We start from the raw sequence: 17,459 nt of genomic DNA, 5'->3' as shown, positions 1-17,459 counted from the left end.
TTTAAATTAGTAAATGGAACAGAAAGTCATTACAGGTAAAGAAATATAACACAGGCAGCAGTGTTTGCACAGCTTCAGTGGGGAGACATGGAAATGACGGCCCTCAAGATAAAATAAAAGGTTCCTCAGAGTTGAGGGATGGAACATCAAGTACTTAGGCTATTGTGACCATTCAGCAAACATACATACTGCTGCAATGCAGTGACCAGCGCCAGGGTAACATTTAGACGAGAGAGAGAAAACAAAACAGGAGAGCAAACATTTTAAATAAAAGGTGGATATAAACTGCCTTGACTGGCTAAAGCAGCCCGAGAGAGAAATATTCTGATGGTTTGATCTGCACTTACCCCTCAGACCCAGTAACCGTCCCTGGTGGAGGACTACAGCTATAGTGAGAAGAGGTGGCAAAGGGGGAGTGGACAAGTGTGACAGTAGAGGAAAAGGATTAATATGAACCCACCACTCTTGCATCTCAAGCCTATAATTTTCTTTTTAAATTTCTAGACAGTTCTTCAACAAAATCTTTTAAGTCATCATGAAAACCTTTCAAAGATGTTAAACAGACTGTGGCCATGGCAGCAGGAATCATCACCCTTGGAAATAAAATGGGAGGTAGAAGATTCCTTAAAGCAACATTCGATTTCAGCCCCAATAAAACTACAGCGAGCCTACGCAGTGTAAGACCTCTCCACTTACACAGAATTAAGACAGCATAACACTAGTTCACCAACACACAACTTTACCAGTCATATTCCAACCCCAAGAATGTGGATGCAACACCATCTTTAGAAGGCACCAGTTTACTGCATCAGAATGGCCGCTCAGTCTATTAGTAAATGTACTAAAACTTCAACCTCACTCAATTTTGTGGCTACGTTCCTGGAGGAAGGGGTTGAGAGAAGAGTGGTGCAACCTCCTCCAAATTTTTGCAGCTAAACATCATTCCTTTGTGATAAAAACCGAAAATGCTGGAAATGCTCAACAAGTACTGGCATCATCTGTGAAGAAATAAATAAAGTTAACATTTCAGGTTGATGACCCTTCCTCAGAACTGAGTGTACTTAGAGATGTAACAGCTTTCAAGCAAGGCAGAAAAGAACAAAAGGGAAGGTAGAAGAGATTAAATGAATCATAAAATGGTTACAGCTTAGGAGGAGGCTATTTGGTCCGTTGTGTCGGTGCCAGCTCTCTGCAAGAGCAACTCAGCTAGTCCCACTCCCCTGCCTTTCCCTGTAGCCCTGCAATTTTTTTTTCTTCAGCTGCTTACCCAATTCCCTTTTGAAAGCCGTGATTGAATCACCACATTCTCAGGTACTGCATTCCAGATCCTAACTTGCTGTGTAAAACATTTTTTTCCTCGTGGTTCTTAATGAATTCTTTGTGTCTGTTTTCACATAAAAGAGGGATGATACAGATATTGCAATCAGGGAGGAGGAGTGTGAAACATTAGATAAAATTTATATCGTGAGAGAGGAAGTATTAAGGTGCTTAACATCCTTGAAAGTGGATAAATCCCCAGGCTTGGACAGAACGTATCCTAGGCTGTTAAGGGAAACAGGAGAAGAAATAGCAGAGGCTCTGACCATTTTCTAATCCTCGCTGGCTACAGACATGGTGCCAGAGGTCTGGAGGACAGCTAATGTTGTATCATTGTTTAAAAAGGGACAGACCGAGTGCTTACATGCCAGTCAGCCTAACCTTGGTGGTGGGAACATTATTGGAAAGATTTCTGAGGGACAGAGTAAATTTTCAATTAGAAAGGCACGGATTAATCAAAGACAGTCAGCACGGATTTGTTAAGGGAAGGTTGTGTCTAACTAACATGATTGAATTTTTTGAGGCGGTAACAAGGAGGGCGATGTAGCCTATGTAGTAATTTGATGTAGTCTATATCGATTTTAGCAAGGCTTTTGATAAAAGTCAACACGGCAGATTGGTAGATGGGAATGGGGAATTTGAGACACAAACAGATCAGCCATGATCTTACTGAATGGCGGAGCAGGCTCGAGGGGCCGAATGGCCTATTCCTGCTCCTATTTTCTATGTTTCTACCGAAGTAAAAGTCCACGGGATCCAAGGCAAAGTGATAAGTTGGATCCAAAATTAGCTCAGAAGCAAGAAGCAAAGGGTCATGATTGATGGGTGTTTTTGTGACTGGAAGGCTGTTTCCTGTGGGTTCCACAGGGCTCAGTACTAGGTCCCTTGCTTTTTGTGGTATATATCAATGATTTGGACTTGGACGTAGTGGGTATGATTAAGAAGTTTGCAGATGATATAAAAATTGGCCGTGTGGTTGATAATACATACGAACATACGAATTAGGAGAAGACGACTGCAGGAAGCTATCACTGGACTAGTCAGGTGGGCGGAAAAGTGGCAAATGGAGTTCGATCCGGAGAAGTGTGAGGTAATACATTTGGGGAAGGCTAATAAGGCAAGGGAATACAAAATAAATGGTAGGATACTGAGAAGTGTAGAGGAACAGATGGACCTTGGAGTACATGTCCACAGATGCCTGAAGGTGGCTGCAAAGGTAGTTAAGGTGGTCAAGAAGGAACATGGGATAATTGCTTTTATTTGCCAAGACACAGAATATAAGAGCTGGGAGAATATGCTGGAACTGTATAAAACACTGGTTGGGCAACAGCTGGACTGCTGCATGCAGTTCAGGACACTGCACCATGGGAAGCTTGTGATTGCGCTGGGGTGGGGTGGGGTGGGGGGGTGCAGATGAGATTTGCGAGGATGTTGCCTGGACAGGACAGTTTGAGTTATGAGGTGGAAATGGATAGGTTAGGGTTGTTTTCTTTGGAACAGAAGAGGCTGAGGGGAGACCTAATTGAAGTGTATAAAATTATGAGGGGTCCAGAGAAGATAGGAAGGCCCTATTACTTTGGTTGAGGGGTCCATAAAGAGGAGGCACAGATTTGGGCTAAGAGGTAGGAGGTTTAGAGGGGAATTTTTTTTCATCCAGAAGGTGATGGGTTCTGGAACTCAGGCCTGAAAGGATGGAGAGAGGCAGAAACCTTCACAATATTTAAAAAGTACTTGGATATGCACTTGAAGTGCCATAACCTACAAGGTTATGGACCAAGAGCTGGAAAGTGAAATTGGAGTGGATGGCTAGTGCGGACATGATGGGCCGAATGGTCTCCTCCTGTGCTGCCAATTTCTATGATTCATGCTGCTGTTCGTTCTTTTGCCAATCACCTTAAATCGGTGTCCTCTGCTTCTGACAATTCCACCAATAGGAAGTTTTTCTCCATCTACTCTGTCTAGTCCCCTCATGATTTTGAACACCTCTACCAAATCTCCTCTCAACTTCCTCTTCTGTGAGAACTATCTCAGCTTCTCCAATCTATCCACGTTAACCATGTAACTCAAGTCTCTCATGCCTGGAACCATTTTTGTAAATCTTTTCTGCACCCTCTCGAAAGCCTTCTCATCCATCCTGAAGTGCGGTGCCGAGATTCGAAGCAAAACTCCGGTTGAGGCCGAACCAGTATTTTATAAAGGTTCACCATAACTTCCTTGTTTTTGTACTCTTTGCCTCGGTTTATAAAGCCCAGGATCCCGTTTGCCTTTTTGATCACTTTCTCAACATGCACTGCCACCTTCAAAGATAGGTGCACATATACCCCCAGGTGTCTTTGTTTCTGCACCCCCTTTAGAATTGCACTCTTTATTTTACATTTTCTCTCCTCATTCTTCCTAACAAAATGTATCACTTCACACTTCTCTGCATGAAATTTCATCTGCCATGTGTCTGCCCATTCCACCAGCCTGTATGTCCTCTTAAAGTCTATCACATTCCTCCTCGCAGCTCACAATACTTGCAAGTTTGGCGTCATCTGCAAATTTTAAAATTGTGCCCTACGTCAGTAATATAGATCAAGAAAAGCAGTGGTCCTAGCACCAATCCCTGGAGAACCCCATTGTCTACCATCCTCCAGTCCAAAAAACAACTGTTCACTGCTACACTCTATTCTGTCACTCAGCCAACTTCGTATCCATACTGCCACTGTCCCATGCATTCCATGAGCTTCAACTTTGCTGGCAAGGTGACAAAAGTGCATCGCAAAAAGAGATGGCAGTGGACAAATAAAGATATAAAAGATGCGTCAAAAGGAGGTGTAAATGTGAAAAGCAGAATCATCACTAACTGATGCTGTCCAAAAATACTCAATCGAGCAGGGTCATTGACAGAGTCCGTTCCACTTGCCACACTTCTGCTCTCACCCCTTTCCCACACCCCCAGAACTACAATAAGTTTCCGCTTATCCTCACCTTTCACCCACCAGGCTCCACATTCAATACATCATCCTCCACCATATGCGATACCTCCAGTGTGATACCACAACCAAACACATCGCTCCCTCTCCCGTCCTTCCATTTTTAGCATTCCGTTCCCTCCGTGACACCCTGATCCACTTGTCAAACACCCCCAAAACCTCTTCCGCTTCACACACACCTTCCCATGTAAGCACAAGAGATGCAACGTCTGCCCTTTTTATCTCCTCCCTTTTCTTCGTCCAAGGCCCCAAACGCTTCTTCCAGGTGAAACAGCAATTTATTTGTACTGCTTTCAATTTAATATACTGTATCCGCTGCTCACAATGACGTCCCCTGTACACTCAGGAGACCAAATGCAGATTGGGCAATCGCTTTCCTGAACTTTACTGTTCAGTCGGCAAGCATGACCACAAGCTTCTGGTATCCTGTCATTTCAATTCTCCACTCCACTCCCTCTTTGGCCTTTCTATCCTCAGTCTTCTAATGTTCCAATGAAGCTCAAAGCAAGCTCGAGGAACAGTCCCTCATCTTTCAACAGGGTACTTTATAGCCTTCTGGACTCAACATTGAGTTTAACAATTTCAGATCATAACCTGTGCCCTCTTTCTTTTGGATGGTATCTGTCTGTGTTCATTCAGCTTTTCACATTTACATGCTCGGCTCCCACCTGCCAAGAATGAGGCACATTAATTTTGTCATGAACATTGATTTTAAACTGTTACTGGAGTGAAGAAAGGACTTGTTAAACAGATCAGCCTTGGCTGGAAAAGACATTTGCATATTAACAGATGGTGATTGGAAGGACAAAGGATCATTCCCTGATACATGCAACCCACAATGGACCTTGATCACCAGGTATTTTGTGCAAGAGGAGCATTCCAGAGACTGCTAAGGTGATACAATCCAAGACGTGGTCAGACCAGTTAGTTACATGACTAACCTGCTTGGCAACCTGGGGTTTTCTGAATTGCACAAACCATTTGAACTCAAAGTCTGTTTGCTCCTGAACTAAAATCGCTCCTGTCTGCACCCATCTCTTTTCTCACAAGCCTCTGAATCCACTGAAGACACATGAACCCCTATAGTGAAAAAGGTTTAAGAATAAGACTGGGCCCCAACAAAAAGCAAGAACTACCTACAATCAAGGACTCCACAGTGAGCTCGAAGATCCATAACAAAAACTCTTCAGATATTGCCAAACTTTTCCACTTTATTTCTTCTGCTCTGTCTCTATCTGCATGTGTGTATCATGTGTGCATGCTAGCGTGGGCGTGCATGTATCCATAGGCGTTAATTGAATTAGAATTTAAGTTTAATAAATTTCAACTTTTTTTTCTTTAAACCTAAGAAAGCCTGTTTTGTGCTGGTTTATTTGCCTTATAATTGGAAAGTGGTGAACAAGATTTCACCAAGGAGGAGCTAAAAACAAAATCCTGTTATAGTAAGACTAGGTGAAGGCTGAAAGGGAACCGTAGACCTCTTTCTCATCTGGTCTTAACTACCTCTTCTAGACACATGTTTTGTTTCTTTGTGGAGAGAGAAACAGAGTTACTATTTCAGGTCTGTGACCTTTTATCAGAACTCCAGCATGATACCACCACCAAATACATCTTTCCCTCTCCTCCCCACCCTCCCTGATAAACGGTCACAGATCTGAAACATTAACTCCGTTTCTCCCTCCACAAATGCTGCCAGACCTGAGTATTTCCAACATTTTCTATTTTTATTTCAGGTTTCCAGCATCTGCAGTATTTTGCTTTCCTCTTTTGTTTCTCTTTTTGTCCCATTACCATCTCATTTTGCCTTACACCATCATTCCTTTTGACACTTAATCTTTCCTGCCTTCAACCCTCTCAAAGACTTTCCCTTTTGTTCTTTCTTCCTCTTCTGCCTTTCCCTGCCTTGATTAAAAACTGCTACATCTGAGTACTCCCAGTTCTGATGAAGGGTCACCAACCTGAAAAGTTAACTCTGCTTCTCCCTCCACAGATACTGCCAGATCTACTTAGTGTTTCCAACATTTTCTGTTTTTATTTCAGATTTCCAGCATTTGCATTACTTTGCTCTTACATAATTTCTTTGTACATTATTTTCATGTAAAGATTAGTATCTTGTAATTTTAAAAAATGGTTAAGTAGCAGAGAAAGTGGAGTGTGGGAGCAGCAACAGAATGGAAGGAACTCTGGCAAAATCCCCCAATCCACTCACCCTGATGGTCTGAGCCAAACTGGGTGGACAGTCACAGGGCAACAGTACCTCTCAGCAAGCAGGAAAGGGGTTACGGGGGAAGGAAAAAAGGCAAGAAGGAATCCAGGTGGAATTCTCTCTCTGGCTGGCTGGTGACCCAGCTACCCAGGAGTAGAGGCATTGGCCAAGGTAGGAGCTGTGCACATCAGGAGAGATAACTGATGATGCTCGCTCATCAATGGCAAACACATCACCTCAGGGAAAATCTTACACACTTAGAGTTAGAATCCAGGGTTAAAATTCAGAAGAGAAACCTACCTTCTAAGGTCTTCATCCTTCAAATGTAGGCAGGCTCCATACACTAATGGGTTTGCAGTTAAGAGATACTTTGTGAGGGGAACACACAAAGCAATGCTGCCCTACAAGATATTCTGACTTTCACCCACAACCTTCTGCTCCCAGGAAGGAAGGCAGTGATAAAGAATCTCACACAATCACTAACAAGGTCCTGAAAGGCAGCAGGATTAGAGCCTGCTGTGTGGATGATTTAGACAGTATCTCCAAAATAGGCATCTGGGCAGATGTGCCTTAGCATCCAACGGCACAGGCTAGTTTTAAGCTGAAGAAATTATTGTTGGATGTGACGGAGAGAATGTTTTTAACTGATCAAGACAAACTGTGTACCCTTTCCACTGCAGGGGAGTGGGCAAGCATGCGAGTGACTATATCAGATATTACCACATCTTACACGGACCTTTGCCATTCACAGCTGTCCTTCTCTTTGCTTCCTTACCATCAGTGCTTATCCTGAAGCAGCTGCCATTATGTAGGAAGTATGCCATCACACTATCTTTCCTCACCCTAAATTACATTGAGCTTTCCTCAGAATGAGACATGCACAAGCCCCGTAAATGATCTTTTCCCCTTTAAAGGCAGCAGGAGAGGACATTAACTAGAAAAACTCACAAAATTACACCATTATCTGCTGGCAGACAAACCACATTTCATAGGCAAAAATTATTTTTGCTACACATTGCCCTCATACTATATTTTTCACCCCAACACCCCCAACATCCCAACACCAAGAAAGGCATTGCAACTTCGGGGAATGAGGTCGGTGCTCATCTTCATGATCAAATGCGCAGACTATACCTACTTCTTAAGTGCTGGTATTCAGATTTTAAAGTAAAAATTGTCATTCAATCTTGTACGCTTATAGTATAGTTTCGAAAAGCACGCCCTTTTAATCCAAATATTCCCCAATTATAAGACAGGGTCAGTTCAAGCCATAACGGACAGGTACTTCCATAAGACCAAGTACTCTTCCCCCAACAAGTCCTCGACCCCTTGAACCCCAAGATCTTCAAACGCGGAGGACGAGGAGAGGTGAAGGACACAAAGTCCTGAAGAGGCAGAGGAGGAATGAGTTGAAGCATTGTCTGTTAGCTCTTCAACATGAGGTGCCAGAACTTTCCAAGAACGACAAGGCCAAGGGACTGACGGAATCTCGTGAGGGTGCACGGGTTCTTTGTGTTGCTGTGGCTGGTGTCTCTGGAATGTCTCTCACATCCTCACTAACCTTTCAACGTCATTATTAAATAGTGCCTCATGCCAGTTCTCTAGTTCGCTCTATACCCATTACCACAATGTCATCGGAAATGCATATACAGTCAGGCATGTTTTCTATAATTCTGCCCATATGCTGCTGAAACAGATCTTGACCAATAGATAAGGTGAAGGTAGTCTCTGGAAGCAGTATCTTCCAAATGGTATTCTGAAGCTGGTGACTTTTTGAGATCCCTTAGCTACGTGTATAGACCAATATCCATGCTTAGCATCCAACTTGGAGAAGAATTTGACTTCTGTGAATGTGGACTTCAAATCCTCTAATGCTAGAATCTTGTGGGAGTATCTCTTTAGGGAGAGATTTAGGCGCCTCGGATTTAGACATACCCTGATTGCTCCATCCTTCCCCAGTATGCATGTGATTGAAAAAAAGCACATATATGTAAATCATTTTGTTTTCTCAAAGTAACCCCATCACTTACTTTCTGTTAGAGGGATGGAGATGATTACACCATTGCCTGTGCCCACCCACAGGCGGTTGCAGGACACCATGAGAGCTGTGATTCGCACAAAAGAGAAACCAAGTTTCCCAGTACCTTAAAAACAAACGCCAACAAATAGAAGTAATTTCAAACACTTAGCAAACGTACCAAGTAAATATAGTTACTCTGGGGAAGACTGGAGCTTGCTATATGCTCTCCTCATACAGAAATTAAAAAAGCACAATATGTAAAAAATTAGGATTATTCCCCATTTGAGAAAACAATATATCTCTTTCTCTTCATATCAGGTGGGATACAGGGCTGGAATGATACCCATCTCCAGCTCATTGGTGGTCTGGAGACCCTGAAATGGCAGGTTCTCACAGGAGAAATACCCCGCAGTTTAAAAATTTCCCCACAGTTCATTGCCTTTAATTGGAGGGTTTATTTTAAAAATTACACATCCTTATTCAAAAACTTAGCTTCGCCTTCAAGTTTAGAGATTAATCAGGACAGAATTCACACCTAGGAAGTCATAAGTACCTTCCCCACCCATTTACTCTTTGTTGTGTGCAGTACAATATCAGGTTAGAGTCATAGAGAGATACAGCACTGAAACAGACCCTTCGGCCCACCGACCATCAACCACCCATTTTATACTAATCCTACATTAATCCCATATTCCCCACCACATCCCCACCTTCCCTCAATTCTCCTACCACCTACCTACACTAGGGGCAATTTACAATGGCCAATTTACCTATCAACCAGCAAGTCTTTGGCTGTGGGAGGAAACCGGAGCACCCGGCGGAAACCCACGCGGTCACAGAGAGAATTTGCAAACTCCGCACAGGCAGTACCCAGAACTGAACCCGGGTCGCTGGAGCTGTGAGGCTGCGGTGCTAGCCACTGCGCCACCCAGGTTAAAGGAGGTCGGTGAATGTGCGGCCCTAAAGTTGCTGAGATCTGCAGCCTAAAATAACTACGCCTCAGGCTATCAACACAAGTTATAAACTAATTGCTCCACAGGATTCAACTGTTCGTTACTGAAAATAATGCTTGGACTGGCTAAATAAACCTACAAGCAGCTAGCTCATTTGTGTTTGACAGCAAGATACCCAGAGGTGATTATAAAAACACAGAACCAGAGGATTACAGCATAGAGAGACATTCAGTTCTCTGTCTGTTCAAGCTCTCTTCCTGACTAATCCAAAACTGATCACAGTGCCCTGCTCTCACCCCACGGCCTCATGCTTTTCTCCACATTTCCATTCAACAATGCAATGGTCTCTGCCTCATCCACTCTGAGGCAAAGCATTCCATGCTCCAACAATCCTCTGTGTAAAAATGTTTCCCAATCTCTCTCCTCACTCTCAACGACAATTTTACAATGATGACAGCACATTATCAACTAGAGAGGATGGTCTTTTCTGATTGACTATCAAAATCTTTTATTTTAAAAACCTCTAAATGCAAGTTCTTTCTTTCTATTAAATTTCTTAGCCTTGACTGATCCAGGGAAAATAAGCACAGTATCCAAGTCTCCCCTTGCAACTAAAAATAGAAAATGCTGGAAATATACAGCAGGTCAGTAAGCATCCACAAAGATCTGTACTCAATTTCATAACCTGCCATCTCTCTACACAAATGTTGACTGACCTGCTGCATATTTTTATCATTTGACATTTTCTATTTTATTCAGTGTAGTTTCCCATTCCTGACTGCACTCTATTGATTTCATGTTTTCTTTTTTATACCTGCACTTACGAGAAGTTATATACATTAATCCTCAGATCTCACTGTTCCTCTACAGGATCTATACTCCCATTCCCGGTTTTTCCTCACTAAGTAAAGACATCATCCCTCCTCTGAATTAAACTGTATCTTCCACCACTCTGCTAACACGTCGTTATCTTCCTGAACTCCTATTCAGTTTAATAAACCGTCTACTTTTGTGTCATCAGCAAAGTTTAATAACCTGTTCCAAATGACCTCATATATAGAAAACAAAAGAGTGAGTTTAATATCCTGTAGACAAGGAATAGGAACTGCTGTTTTGGGGAGAGGGGCATAAACTGAAAAAGTGCTTTTAATTAAACTTTAAAGTTTTTTATAGTACAGTTAAGATTGGTCAAACAGGATAACACCAAGTCCTACAAAGAATATACAAAACATGGAATAACCATAGTGATCACCCACCTAACATTTTGCTGACATACGGTTCAATGTCTACATCTTGTAGGTGCTGGTAGGTATGTACATGGTAAAGGCGAAGGGTAGAGTCTAGACGGATGGAAACCCACACCCCATCTCCCACCCAAGCCAACTGTCTCACCTGGCTTTCCTTCCGTGGGTGGGCATCAAAGGATTTCTGGGGAAGCATAAGTAGAAGAGAATTTTGCAAGTGCGCAATAACGTTACCAAGAATTCCTATAATCATTACGTTTATGCATATGCACTTGAACAAATTCATTAAACCTGGTCCTTAATACCTCCCTTTCCAAATCCGATAAAGAATATGCAGCAAGATTTTCCCAATTGTTTGATGTGCTGTTCACTTATTTCATTCTTTTCAAAGTAGAAGGTTAGGTAATAGGGCAGGACATGCTACTGAGCTGACCACTGACAAAATCATCCTCTCAATCATTCCTGATGGGCTGGCCTTCCACCAGAGGGTGAGATTCCACCAATCTTAGTGATTTTTGCTTTGACTTGAGAGGGAGAGAAGGAGTTGATACAGACAAACATGGAATGTGTAACTTCCTACATGATTCAAACCCAATAGCCAGCTGACTGACAGCTAGCATAAAGCATTCTGCAACAAGGTGAATTGTGACACTGAAAGATCTAGCTTAGATATCTGCTTTGAGGACAGAGCCAGTCAGAGCACATTTAAATATGCTTATGCACCATTCACTACGAGGCCACAGTGCACCAAGTCAGAAGGTTCTTGGTATAATTAGTCTAAAATAAAAAGTCAAGACTTCTCAATCATTTATACCTGTTATAGTATTGAACTACTTGCTATGAAACTATAGCATATGGCCATTCCCATTGTACCTAGTGTGCCATGTTTATGAGAAACTGCATGCATGAAATCTAGACAGTTGCAGTTGCTTTACCATCAAAAACACACCTCTGACAGTCTGCCTGGGACCTGGCCTATCGCTGGAGATTCTGCTCAGGCCTGTCTGCTATATATGCATTGATGGCTTGTATGTAAGCAGGTCTTAAATTGGCATCTGATTAATGACAAGTCATCAGTGCAAACTGCTTATTCTTGCTTCTGGTGGAGGAGGTGGTGACTGTGACTGACAGCACTGCAGCACTGTCGTGGGAAAGCTTGGTATAAGAGGCCATTAATAAAACAGAGAAGCGAAACACACTCGGAATAAACGGGCACCAATGGGAATAGAGAGGCAGTGTAGTGTCTTAATGGATGACTTGCTATCACTCTTGCTATAGTTTAACAGGTTTTCTTTTGCTTTAGGGGCCTGTAATATGAGCCTAAGATAAGTTGACAATATAGCACATTTCATTTAGCATTAAGAGCAAGATAATTCAATGTGTTTTAGTAGATTTGAGCTCAGAGCTTTGCAGATTGTTACCTCGATTTTCATGGCCTTTGGCTGTATTACATAGATTTTATTCTTGTAACCACACCATACTTTATCATGCACAACAGTCATACAGCGAATGGAGTGATGAGGCCGCCCAAAGTCGAGGAGGTGATAGTTAGTGAGGTCCCACTGGCCATCTAAGGAATAAACAAACAGGCTATATAAAAATACAACTATCCATTTACAATGTTAAAGCAAACAGACCATCCATAATACAGCCTCTCTCATATGGTACAGCTGTTGCCGCACTTGCTGCTTCAACAGTCCAATTTCTATTAATGCCCTAACTGCATTATCATTCGTTTGACAAAGCTTTTAAATTTAAAAATGCAGCTAGTGGTACATGAGAAACTCTCACCACTTTTAAAAAGTACTTGGATGTCTTCTTGAGTGGCCATGACCTGCAGGGCTATGGACCAACTGCAGGAAGATGGGATTAGGCTGGGTAGCTCTTTGTTGACCAGCATGGACAGAATGGGCCGAATGGCCTCCTTCTGAGTTGTAAACTTTCTATGTTTCTATGAGCCTTACCCTCACCATTCATCGCATCCTTCGCTACAGTTAGAAACTAATGCCAGACTGCCCGTGTTCTAGCAACAATGGACACGAACCTTTATTCTGAGATTCAAGCACTGCCTTTGCAGGTGCCAATGGATAACAGGAGTGGAAAGAAATGTAAATTGGGCATAGGAGTAATATGAGACTAGTGCAGCACCAGTGGTGCAATGTAAATGCTGCCAATGTTACAGTATTGTGACAGTAGCTATACCTTGGCTCAGGTCAGCTTCCACACTATGCAGCAGTCCTAACAGACAAGGACTCATCTCAAGGAGATGTTTAAAGCAGGATGGAATCCACATTAACCTTTGGAAGTCTTTCTGCAAGTTACTGCTTTCGTGCTTATGTTCCTGGACTAGTAATCTGGAGACCTGCACTAATGATCCAATAGGCATGAGTTGAAATCCCACCATAGCAGCTGGGGAATTTAAATTCCATTCAATAAATCTAGAATTAAAAGGTTTATCTCAGTAATGGCATCCACGAAACTACCAGATTGCTGTAAAAACCCATCTGGTTCACTAATGTCATTTAGGGAAGGAAATCAGCCATTCTTACCCAGTCTGGCCTATATGTTACTCCAGAACCACAGCAATGTGGTTGCCTCTTAAATGGCCTAGCAAGCCACTCAATTGTTTTCAAGGTGGTGGCTACCAGCAACTTCTCAAAGGCAAATAGGGATGGGAAATAAATACTGGACTTACTGGTGACACCCATATCCCGTGAATTAAAAAAATGCAGGGTCAACGCGAAAGCTTTTAAATATAAGCATATTTTCAATACTAATTTAGGGAAATTAACTGCAATTCCAGGATTCAAACTGGGTCATTAATATAAAAGCAAAAGAACATTCTCATTATGCTTTAAGGACATAAATGTATAATTCTGTGATAACAGCATACAAAAGCATCCTGGAGCAGAGAAGACTGAGGGGTGACCTGATCAAGGTGTACAAGATTATGAGGAGCATGGACAGGGTGGACAGGGAGCAGCAGTTCCCCTTAGTTGAAGGGTCAGTTACGAGGGGACACAATTTTAAGGTGAGGGGCAGGAGGTTTAAAGGGGGATTTGTGGAAGAACTTTTTTACCCAGAGGGTGGTGACGGTCTGGAATGCACTGCCTAGGAGGGTGGTCGAGGCGGGTTGCCTCACATTCTTTAAAAAGTACCTGGATGAGCACTTGGCATGTCATAACATTCAAGGCTATGGGCCAAGTGCTGGCAAATGGGATTAGGTAGACAGGTCAGGTGTCTTTAATGCATCGGTGCAGACTCGATGGGCCAAAGGGCCTCTTCTGCACTGTATTATTCTGTGATTCTGTGAAAAGCCTTATGCTCAAGTAGAAAAATAATCCATCTAATGATTTGTCCCAACTTCACCCTTTCTTAGCCAAGAGTGGTGCTTCATGCAGCTCACTGGCGAGTGAGCAAACAATCATCTATCTCTGCGTTCCAAGGCTCTGTCTGTATATGTATGTACACTGAACTAAAAATCTTGCATCTACATGCACATCCTGTCCAGTTTTTCTATGAATTCTTGTGCTTGCGCTTGTAATGAAAATTTCCTGTGTAAATATGTCACGCTGTAATTATACCCTCCTGCCAGTGGAAGCGCAGCACAGAAGGAGTTAAAATATGAGGGCATGCAGTCACAATGCAGACCTCAATCTAAAGTCATATATTCTGAAACTATTTTTGTATTACCATTATATATTCCTATGCCCATATTTATAATGGAAACTGCCCATGTAAACTTACTACATTGTAGTTACACATCCCAACAGTGGTAGCGCTGCTGCCCCAGTTAAGATTAGCTAACAGTACAGAATTGGGTTCAATCCTGGGACCTTCCAAGGAATGCTTTTCCCTATGTGAGTTAGGTATAATCAAACCTTAAACTCATTCTCTATAAATGCATTTAAAATTTTGATATAACTAATGGAGGGGGGAAATCTTCAACCCCAGAATGTATGGTTTAGTACTAATATTTTCTTATTGAGGAGAGAGAAATGCAGTTAACGGTATAGTAACTTACCTACTCCTCTATGAAAGATTGCCAAGGTTCCATCAGCTAATGCCACTAATACTCTTCCTTTTAAATGTCTGGCAAAAGAGAATCAAGGTGTGAGTAACTACAAGACTGATTAATAACTATGAGGATCTTTTCAACAATTCTCATTCAACCAGTGATTCTCCTGTGTTATACTCCAGAAAGCCAGGTGGTGAAGAATAGAACTGGAGCCAATTTTTTTTTTTTAAACACACTTTTATTTACCGAGATGCACATTACAAACATACACCTCCTCCCCCAACAACCAGAGTTTCAGTCTGTTCCTTTTCTTAGGGACACAAGTGAATTCCCAGTTAATGCCCACCACCTGTGTATAATTAAATACAGTTAATATACAATTAACATCCTGTATGATGTAGCCTCCCCGAGCTCCAAGTCAGAATGTTGTCTATTGGTGGCATGGTGCATGATGCACGCAAATGGAAGGATGTTGATGGAACACCCACTGGGCAATTCAAAGACAATTGGGTAACAAGTCATGGTCACTGGTTTCCTTTCAGGTATTTACTTTTTCATTATTTTCAGAAAAAAAGGTAAAAACTGGCATCAACTTGGCAGCCTTTCGATAAAGAAATTAACCAAACCTGCTAACTTTTCAGATTATGAGTACACATCAAATTCAGAAATTCAGTGGGTGGGTGAATACTTTTAATCTCTTGATCACATTAAACTACTTAAGAAATGTGGATTACTGAAAGCTTCATTTTTCATACTTATTGACTTTTGGGAAGTTAATGGGACACAGCTAAAAACTCAATATTCATTCTCAGTATATGTACATCAGTTATTATCTGCAAAAAGAGACAATACATTAGCCAGTCAGGGTTGAAAATCCAGCCCTGGGACTAGTTAAAGGAAGGAAGGAGAGTGAGCCCAGAGTTCAAGTTAGAAGCAACATCTGGAGTTCAAAGCCAGAAATAAATGGAGAAACTGGCGATCAGCCAGGTTACCAACATGGAAAATACATCATGCAGATCATTTTGATACTTGGAGATTACGGTGATTTCTAATCTCAGTTTGGAAAACCATAAATGACCTTCTCCCCAAAGTTCTGACATCTTCACTGGCTGAAGTAGTAATCAGCATGTCTGATAACTGGTTAATACAGATAAATTAACAAGTTAAAGTATCAAAAATGATTACAACTTACACGATACTAAGAATAGTGTCCTTCAGTTTAATGGAGTGCAGACATTTCTTCCATTGAGCTACAGAGGAATGGACATACAAACTGCAAGAAAACAAAAAAGCACTGCCTCATCATAAATCACATTTAAAAAGTAAGAGCATAAGACAAGTTAGGGATGAGAAAAAAAATCAATTCAGTCCAACAAAACTCTCACTCTGTACATAAACTTTATTTTGAATAGTCACAATGCTTTCAGATCTACCCGTTGTCTATTCGAAACATCTGAGTAAAAAGGCCAATGCAGAAAATATTGTAGAAATAATAGATCAAAATGACAAACACACCAAGAAGCACAGTACTAGCGTTAGAAAATGACAGCAGTGATGCAGCAGCTGAATTCCTAGATCAATGGAATCAAAAGGGGAGGCCAGGGTTTTACAAGGGAATGCCAATGGCTGTATTAGCTGTACAATTGCAATTCTGCTATTTTACCACGTCTAGAAAATTTTAAAAACAAATATCTGTTTAATTTTCATTCATCAATCCACAATAGATCTTGCATTTCTTTATTCAAATTAATTTCTGTGCTCAAAGCAAACACCTTCACAGAAGAATAGGCTAGTTCCCAAGCATTAAAGACAGTATAGTGGGGCACTTAGAAAAATTGAAAGTAATCAGGCAGAGTCAAAATGGTTTTGTGAAAGGGAAATCATGTTTAACCAATTTATTGGAGTTCTTTGAGAGAGTTACATGTACTGTGGTTGAAGGGGAACCGGTGGATGTTCTGTACTTAGATTTCCAGAAGGCATTTGATAAGGTGCCACATCAAAGGTTATTGCAGAAAATAAAAGCTCATGGTGTAAGGGGGTAACATTGGCATGGACAGAAGATTGGCTAGCTAACAGGAAACCGAGCATAGACATAAATGGGTCATTTTCTGGTTGACAAGATGTAACGAGTTGTGTGCCACAGGGATTTGTGCTGGGGCCTCAACATTTTACAATTTATATAAATGAATTTGATGAAGAGACCGAAGGTATGGTTCCTAAACTTGCTGATGACACAAAGATAGGTAGGAAAGTAAGTTGTGAAGACATAAGGAGGCTACAAAGGGATATAGAAAGGTTAAGTGAGTGGGCAAAAATCTGGCAGATGGAATATAATGTGGGAAAATACAAAGTTGTCCATTTTGGCAGGAAGAATAACAAAGAAGATTATCTAAATAGTAAGAGCTTGCAGAGCTCTGAGATGCAGAGGGATCTGGGTGTCCTCGTGCATGAATCGCAAGAGGTTAGTATGCAAGTACAACAAGTAATTAGGAAAGCTAATAGAATGTTATCATTTATTGCATGGGAAATTGAAGACAAAAGTAGGGAGGTTATGCTTCAGCTATACAGGGCATTGGTGAGACCACATCTGGAGTACTGTGTACAGTACTGGTCTCCTTATTTAAGGAAGGATGTAAATGTGCTGGATGCAGTTCAAAGAAGTTTTACTACACTAATACCTGGAATGGACGGGTTGTCTTATGAGGAAAAATTGGACAGGCTAAGGC

General features: G+C 41.7%; 1 protein-coding gene across 6 annotated transcripts in view; it reads right to left on the bottom strand.

Annotated features, from left to right (window-relative positions):
- LOC137384473 (C-Jun-amino-terminal kinase-interacting protein 4-like) overlaps positions 1-17,459 on the bottom strand; it is a 321,098-nt gene that overhangs the window by 12,921 nt on the left and 290,718 nt on the right. For 3 of the 6 annotated variants that reach the window (XM_068058602.1, XM_068058603.1, XM_068058607.1), the window contains 6 exons: positions 15,926-16,006; positions 14,740-14,807; positions 12,137-12,285; positions 10,728-10,899; positions 8,529-8,642; positions 348-386 (listed from right to left, as the gene is read on the bottom strand). In XM_068058602.1, coding sequence (XP_067914703.1) covers positions 348-386; positions 8,529-8,642; positions 10,728-10,899; positions 12,137-12,285; positions 14,740-14,807; positions 15,926-16,006 — 623 coding nt within the window. Of the gene's footprint in view, positions 1-347; positions 387-5,178; positions 5,373-8,528; positions 8,643-10,727; positions 10,900-12,136; positions 12,286-14,739; positions 14,808-15,925; positions 16,007-17,459 lie in introns of those variants that run through there. The other 3 variants (XM_068058604.1, XM_068058608.1, XM_068058605.1) reach the window with 2 other exon arrangements.

Source organism: Heterodontus francisci, chromosome 26 (genome assembly GCF_036365525.1).
Source record: "Heterodontus francisci isolate sHetFra1 chromosome 26, sHetFra1.hap1, whole genome shotgun sequence".
NCBI classification, from domain to species: domain Eukaryota; kingdom Metazoa; phylum Chordata; class Chondrichthyes; order Heterodontiformes; family Heterodontidae; genus Heterodontus; species Heterodontus francisci.
Note: the sequence above shows the minus strand (reverse complement) of the source record. Positions and strands in the feature narration are given on the sequence as shown.